The 7,840-nt window shown below is 41.4% G+C and overlaps 1 protein-coding gene across 2 annotated transcripts; it reads right to left on the reverse strand.

Annotated features, from left to right (window-relative positions):
* Positions 1 to 388: 388 nt before the first annotated feature.
* On the reverse strand, positions 389 to 7,636 carry ednrba (endothelin receptor Ba). Of its 2 annotated transcripts, none has more exons than XM_034613709.1 (8): positions 7,364 to 7,636; positions 5,694 to 6,173; positions 4,531 to 4,643; positions 3,691 to 3,895; positions 2,997 to 3,146; positions 2,481 to 2,614; positions 2,239 to 2,347; positions 389 to 1,310 (listed from the first exon to the last, which is right to left on the reverse strand). In XM_034613709.1, exons 2-8 carry the CDS (start codon positions 6,105 to 6,107, stop codon positions 1,176 to 1,178), a joined length of 1,260 nt encoding a protein of 419 aa, XP_034469600.1. In that variant the 5' UTR covers positions 6,108 to 6,173; positions 7,364 to 7,636; the 3' UTR covers positions 389 to 1,175. The 2 variants fall into 2 exon arrangements, with proteins under 2 accessions (XP_034469600.1, XP_034469599.1); XM_034613708.1 differs by having other exon boundaries at positions 7,360 to 7,636.
* Positions 7,637 to 7,840: the final 204 nt, after the last annotated feature.

Raw genomic sequence — 7,840 nt, forward strand, 5'->3', positions numbered from 1 at the left:
ACGGTTAATGTGACATGCGTGACACTGGTTTAGCCTAAAGGAACATTCCCAGGTCAGGGCTGTGTGTGTTGGGGAGAAAGAGAAAAATAAAGAGATCACAGTAACGTCCTGTGTTAGCATTCACCATCACATGATGCCGCCTGCTGTCACACTTAAATCAAAACCACATGGACAAATGTGCACACACACGCACACACACACACACACACACACACACACACACAGAATCAGGCCACGATAACAGGCAATGCTAAAAGACTCAGCCATAAATGGTTATGAGAGAGTGTCTGAACTGATAGTGGCTAAAAAAAAATTATGCTTTTCCTTTTTCTTTCTTTAAAAGAAAAATACAGAACTGAATGCTGCACTACTTTCTTATTTATTTTATTCATCCTTTTATTTATTGCCACACCAGCTGAGGTACAGGTCAGCTGAAGATAATGTTGAGAAAATACAGTCTCGAAACACATACAGCCTCATGAAAAGGCCCAATATTGAACAGTATAATACAACAGCTGAGTTGTCACACAGCCTATAAACACACAACATCAGTAGTTCAGTAATACTGGGAGAATGACACAGAGACAATATATATAAAGGCACTAATGTAACAAATGATTAAGTATGGAAAAATGCTCAGTTCATACATACATTTTAAGGGAAACAAAAAATTTGTTCTGCAGAGTGTGGAGGCAATACGTAACAGCATCACACTCGAGTATCGTCCATGCAACGCCGAACTTATCACAAGATTCATAACATCAAAGTAACATTCACTATCCAGGCTCGGAGCCTGAGGAACTGTCTTTGCTAATTCACCCTTGACCCCCAATTTTACATAAACTTGTGCTGAGCATTCCACCTTCTTGGTTCTCAATATTTTGTGTTTTCTCACACTTTTTCTGAAGTGCACTGATGCTTTTTTTCCTCTTGGATGGAGGAGAATGTTCAGCGCCCCATAATGATAAACGTTCAGAGTTTTAGGTTAAAATGAGGGCTGATTTCCAAAGGAATGTCTTTTAGTAGTCGCAGGGGACCTCAGATGACGTTGTAGATGAGGCAGGATAGAGCACTTATCCACAGTCAGCAAGCTATACTTCAATATCTTGTTGTTTTTATTCTTTTTTTTTGCTGTCATCATATCTCCTCCTCCTTTCTCATTTCTGGGCCTCTCCTCATGCTGTGGTAGATTTGTTGGTCATGCGAGAGTTGCTCTGGTCAGAAGCCCGATCAGTGACTTTCAGCTTCATGCACGACTGTTTCTCATCCATTAACATCTCGGCCGGTAGACACCAGCAGCACAGGCAGGACTAGAGTGGGGACAAAAGTGGTGAGAACGACAGTAAGCAATAGGCTAGGCAAAGGAGAAAGCACATAATTAGATGAGTATGACTGTATTTAAAACTTGGTAAAAGATGGATGTGAAATAGGGGGTTCCTTATTTTTCCTGTTTGGTTTTTTGATATGACATTATTTTTGAGGAATCAACTTTCTTGGGAAGATTAAAAAGATTGTTCCACATGAAGCTGAATCAAACAGCTAGTTGGTTACTGCGTCTGGCCCACAACTGATTGTATTTACTTCTTTGTTTCCTATATAGTTAATACACATGGTCGCAGTCAGCTATTTATAAAACTTGGTAATTGTAATTTGTTTCCTTCAGAGAAAGCTAAGATAGCTATTTCTGTCCTTGCCTTTATGCCAACCTAAGCTAGCCAGCTGCTGCCTTTAGCTACATACACACATAATAGAGTGATATCTTCTTTATGAACGTCCAGCTACAAAATACACAGACATAGTTTCCAAAATGTAAATCACTTTCATTGACTGTAAATAAAAATGGATCGATGCATCTCCTCTTCCTTCAAAAATGAAGCTAAAATATCCCACATAGGAATGCCACCATCTTGTGCCAAAGACGTCATGTAGACGTCATTAAGACATTTAGACATTTAGACGAAAGAGTTTGCACAGTAGTGGTCGTGTTGTGGAGCTGCCAGGTGCTGTCGATATACACTTGACCAATGGCGAGTCAGTCTCAGCTGTCTGATTAAAACAAAACACTTGAATGTCCCATCCACTAACATGGAGAAGGCAAGGTTTATGACCTATTCTGCAGCCAGCCACCAGGGGGAAATCAAGACGCTTTGGCTTCACTTTTACAGAGCAGTCATGTCGTCCATACAGTCTATGATATATTTCTTTAAGACATTTTTACATTGAAGCAGAGTTACTTACCCTGAAGCAGTTCTTGAAGCGCTTGCTGACCATGTAGAGGGCGATGGGGTTGATGCAGGAGTTGACAGATGCCATATTGATGCCGATGTAATCCAGGACCAAGAAGAAACTAAAAAGGTGACAGAGACATATCAGTCTTCTATGTCCTCTGTCCTGGGGGGTGATTCCGTTTTCTTTCAAATCATCTCTATCATTTATGGTACTTTTCATGTGCACTATGGGAAATGTATTTCCTCCCATACCTGAGAAGTTCACAGCGGTTTGGGTCTTTCTCATCATAGATGGTCAGCTTCAGGATACGGCTGAGGTGCAGAGGCAGCCAGCAGAGAGCAAAGACCAGAACCAGGCAGAAGACTGTCTTAGCCACCTCCCTCCGCTGAACACACACACACACACACAAACATCCATTAATCACTGGACGGTAACTACTTTGATGGTTTGTCAATGAAATAACCGTGGTGAAATCCTGGCCACAAAGTAGTTTGAAATTTAGATTTTTGGAAACTAAAATATTTTTAAAATAAATGAAATCCATTTTAAAGGGAAAATTATGTCTTACATCAAACTGCAACAAGCTTGTTAATTCAAAGGCATGACATTATTTCATTTTGTGTTTTTATAGTTTTGTGTCAGTATACGTCCATTGTGTGCCTGTCCTGCTCTTATATTAGTATAGTTTCACATTATTTCTTAACCCTCAACATGATTTTTTTTTTACAATGAATAACAAATAGGCTGAGTTAAATAAATCATCCAACCTGTTTGAGGTGATCACTAAGAGCGATCTGGACGCCATTCTTCTTCCTCAGCATCTCGCAGGTCATCAGGGTGTAGAAAATAGCCGTGCAGGCCAATGGTAGACAGAAATATGCACTGAACAGCCACCAGTCCTTTGCTGATTTATAAAACTATAGAGAGAAAATAGGAGAACAGCACAGAATCATTCACTGACATCTGCACTTAAGAGCTTGGGTTGAACATTAAAAGGCCTGAAGTTAATTTAATGGGGTGTACCGTATATTCTGTCTGAAATAGTGGGGGTGGGGGGGGGGACTCCAGGGTGTGTCTCAAATTCAGACATATTGACTTACATTTCAAAAACAATTTATCAAAGTATCTCAGTGGAGTTAAAACACACACACATGCAAGTGCTGCAGGATTTTCTGTCAGCCCAAGGAGCAATAACTCCTGACATGTACTGTTTGAATTTCTTTTCAACATAATCTCATTTCTGTAAACTGGATTCAACTGATTTGTCCTGGAGGCTTTCACAGAACGACTGTGAGTGCATCATTCACACAAGATTCAGCCTAATGTGCCAACTTGCACATCTGCATCTTTGTGCGTGTACGTGTCAGTATATATAACATCATGTGCATGCAGGTTTTTCAGCATGCGCAGCTGTGTCAACATGCACTATTTTTCTCCACCGTGAAGCCCTTTCGCCCTCACCTTCATAAACTCGGTATTCTGCATTGGGTGTAGCAAGCAGATCCTCAAGTGTTCTCCTTTGTAGTCCATAGTGATCATGTCAAAAGCTATTGCCTCTGGCACAGCCAGGATGATGGATAATATCCAGATGAGAGCTATCTCAATAGCCATCCACTTTGGAACGCCAATCCCTTTGATACGGCTCCACGAGGCCACGGCACGATACCTGAAAATCCAGCATATGTGCAATCAGTTCACAAAACAATTAATATTAAGTAAAGAAACGGTTAGATTTAACTTTTCCTACTGAGACCAATGGATAAATACATTAGAGGTGCTTCTTGGCTGATTTGTTACCTTTACACTTTTCTCTCGCTCTTATCTTTGCATTTAACTAAACTAACCGTCTCCTGGCTCTAGATTCATATTTACTGAATAGACATGAGAGCGGCTTTGATGTTCTTATTTAACTCCTGACAAGAATCAAATAAGTGCATTGTCTAAAATGTTGAACTATTCCTTTAATAATTTCATCTTAGAGTATACGTTTAAAAGATGTGCTATTTTACAAATTTCAGAAACCTTGACACAATCGAGCTGATTAACCAATTTCATTATCATCTTTTATTCGAGCTGACGAAACTGAAATGTACATTTTATAAATAACTTAATTTCAATTTAGAAAAGAAATTCCAAGCTCATAGTTAGAATGAGAATCAATTTACACATTTAAAAGCAGCAAGTAGTTATGAGGTCAAAGGTTACGTTTTCTATAACATTTCTGTAATCCCTGACTCTAGTAACATTAGAAAGTAAAAATAGAAGATAATATCAAAGTAAGGGTTATTTTCGGCCGTTTACCTGTCAATACTCAAAGCACACAGGCTCAGCACTGTGATCCCAACTGACGCTTTCTGCACAAACGGCACCAACTTGCACAGAGCCACACCGAACGGCCAGTCTTCTGCGAGGAGCTGGAGAGAGACGGAGACAGACAGGGCTGATGATTGAGTTTTGTCTGGCTTCATGTTGTTTTTCTAGACTCAGCCCATATGTGCATGAACTTTAATTTATGGTTTTCTTTGAACATTCTGATTTTTTTTTTACCTTTTATGGGTTTAACGTTTTAATATTTTACTGCAAGCACCGCGAGGATTCTTGACCACAGAGCATTGGTAAGGCAGAGAGGTACGGTAGCTTGTGTAAGAAGAAGAAATAAATATGGGACTTTTCCTGCTCGCTGGCTTTAGGCCCTTTAGATTGTCCATACCACCCTGAGTCTCCTGTCTCTGCTGTGGTATGCAACCGTGACCAGTTGTTTTAACATGCCTGCCCCCTAACCCAAATAAACAGATACTCTCACTCTCTGTCTCGCTTATACACACACAGGCGCACACACACAGAGACACACAAATACTTCTTTATAAGGATTCTCTGACTCTCTTGTCATAATGTATTTCCAAGTGCCTCTAGCTCTAACCCCTAACCCTAAACATCACAACAAAATGCCAAAACCTGAAGCTTACCCTAACCCTAACCTCAACCTAATTCTAACCTGAACCCTAAAACCAAATCCGTTAAACAGCCCTTTGAAGGTGCTTCAGAAAGTGAGGACCTGCCAAATCTCTGTAAGGTCCAACGGTTCAAATGGGTCCTCACAAGGATAGAAGTACACACATGAACACATGCATACACACACACACACACGAAAAAAACCTGACAGATAATAACATGCCAGAGACACAGGGATATAGCGGGGCTCAGGATCCAGTGAAGTAATAAAAATGACTTGGAAGCCCCCTCTCAAGAGTGTGTATGTGTGTGCTCTGGTATGTGTGTGTCAATATGCAGCAAAATGTTAGGAAATTACCTTAAATGGTTATTTGTGTAAGGGTGAAACAAAACAAATCTATATAAATGAATGGGAGTTATAAATAAGCTGAAAATGATGTGTTAATAAGTGCAGAAAATCATCATCATTATTCTGTCAATAGGCCTCTAAGGTATAGGCTTTTTTACCTTACCTTGTAAACATTAATGGGAATGCCAATGATGATATGCAGCAGGTCCCCGAGTGCCAGGCTGGCGATCAGGATGTTTGGCCCGTTGCGCATGCACTTATTCTTATAGATGATCCTCAGAAGAGTGGAATTGCCAATAATACCGACAACAAACACCAAGCAGGACACCACCGTGTTGATGTACTTAAAGGTGTCTCGGATTTCCGTGGGTCCAGTGCACATGGGAGGTAGCCGGCGACGGGGCATCGTGATGTTGGACCTCACAGGACCCTGCACGTCCCTCTCAACAAGCCCAAGCCTCTGGGTCACGGGAAGAGGGTCTTGGGGGACTTGTTTCTCTGGCTCCAGCTGCCCACTGGCCACGAGGATGTGACCCGTCAAGAGTAGCAACCCCAAGCAGAGGAGATGAGTCTTCATCCTGGACTTTTTTATGAATATGGCTTTTATTCAACGGGGGCCACAACTGATCCTCTTTGAGCACGCCTGGAATACAAATAGCAAAAAAGTACTGTGTGCAGGTCTCTCATATGACAGTATGTGACAGTAATTTGACCACATGAATATTAGGCTCCAGGATTTATTATGTTGCTTTAGCTCCCTTCGTAACATTATAATAATCTTTTTAAGAGGGTGGGGGGGAGGAAGGTGTAATTTTACCTTTTGGCTGAAATTGGGTAGTTTGACTTTGTGGGGGAGTAGAGGAGAGTCTTTTATTATGTGTGCCTAAATTATGTGTGCCTCAATGCATTGCAATATTGCAATATGCAATGCATTGAGGTATTGAGGATAACTACTGAGCGGGTCACATGGCAGTCTGTAGACAGCCATACAAGCCAGTAGCTAGTCAGATTTATCGTTAGCCTTTGCGTTTGATAATATTTTTGTTTGTTGTTTTGCTGGCTGTTTGGATTGGCTCCCAAGGTTTTGGATCTCTGTCTCTGTCTCTGTCTCTGTCTCTGTCTCTCTCTCTCTCTGTCTCTCTGTCTCTCTCTCTCTCTCTCTCTCTCTCTCTCTCTCTCTCTCTCTCTCTCTCTCTCACCAACCTAATCATGCAGCTTTTATTAATGTCTCTCTCTCTGTCTCTCTGTCTCTGTCTCTGTCTCTCTCTCTGTCTCTCTCTCTCTGTCTCTCTCTCTCTGTCTCTGTCTCTGTCTCTGTCTCTCTCTCTCTCTCTCTCTCTCTCTCTCTCTCTCTCTCTCACCAACCTAATCATGCAGCTTTTATTAATGTCTCTCTCGAGACGGCAGCAACGACTCGGCACACATTCAAAATTTCTCGGCAGGAGGAATTTTCTAGTTCTTATTATTTCAGCCTAGTTTATAGATATGAACTTTTCCATAGTCAGCAGAGAACAGTTCAGTTGGTTATTAATGTGGGCCGTGTCGTTGCATGTTATGCACATTATAAGTTTCCTTATGACATTCAGGTCAAATAGAGTGTGCCCAGTTAAACAAGTTTTAGTAGTTTATCTCTGTTACATTATTTTTGACCTGTTGTGCTTCTTTTTTAATCGAGAGGAGAGTTCACAAAAATCATATAAACCTTGGAGGGCCCCTCTGCAGTGAAACAAATTGTTCAGCCCCTGACTCATCACCATAATAATTTTCATACAGTCCCTAAATCCATCAATAAATGTCCTCCAGTCACGGCCCCTTAAACTCTTACTTACCTAACTCCTGACTGAGGTAGAAATTCTCCAATGTTTACGCCTCTTAGATCAGACTTTCCCCACAAACGTTTAAGCTCTCGGGACAGAGAAATGTTCCCAAAGTGGAGGGAGGCTGTTCCTGCAGAGACAGTCCAGTCATCTCCAACATCAACAGTCCTCTCTGTCACTGGTGCCAATGTGATAAAAACAAAAGCTCCAGGTCTGTGGTCCAGACGCTCCAGTCACCTCCTCTGGTAGTCCAGTCTTCTCCAGCACTGGCTGCTGTGTGTCGGTGTAAACAGTATCAAGAGTCTGCTGAGTTGATCCCTGTCCTCCTACCCCTCCTCTTTTTATGGAGAAGAGGGGGTGGAGGAAGATGTAGAGGGCCGGCAGGATGTTCACAACTTATCCTGCATTTATCAAAGTGCCCCGTAAATCAGTTATTGTGTATTTTTGATGCTCACTGATGAGTTCATAATCTTTTACTTTTATGGTATATTTT

This window comes from Hippoglossus hippoglossus, chromosome 17, assembly GCF_009819705.1.
Source record: "Hippoglossus hippoglossus isolate fHipHip1 chromosome 17, fHipHip1.pri, whole genome shotgun sequence".
Classification (NCBI taxonomy): Eukaryota; Metazoa; Chordata; class Actinopteri; order Pleuronectiformes; family Pleuronectidae; genus Hippoglossus; species Hippoglossus hippoglossus.

Coding starts and splice junctions, on each gene's coding strand:
- ednrba (XM_034613709.1), bottom strand. CDS start 6,107: ATGAAGACTCATCTCCTCTGCTTGGGGTTGCTACTCTTGACGGGTCAC. Junction 3,896..4,530: donor TGTGCTTTGAGTATTGACAG/GTAAACGGCCGA, acceptor CTGGATTTTCAG/GTATCGTGCCGTGGCCTCGT. Junction 1,311..2,238: donor GCTTCAAGAACTGCTTCAGG/GTAAGTAACTCT, acceptor TCCCCACTCTAG/TCCTGCCTGTGCTGCTGGTG.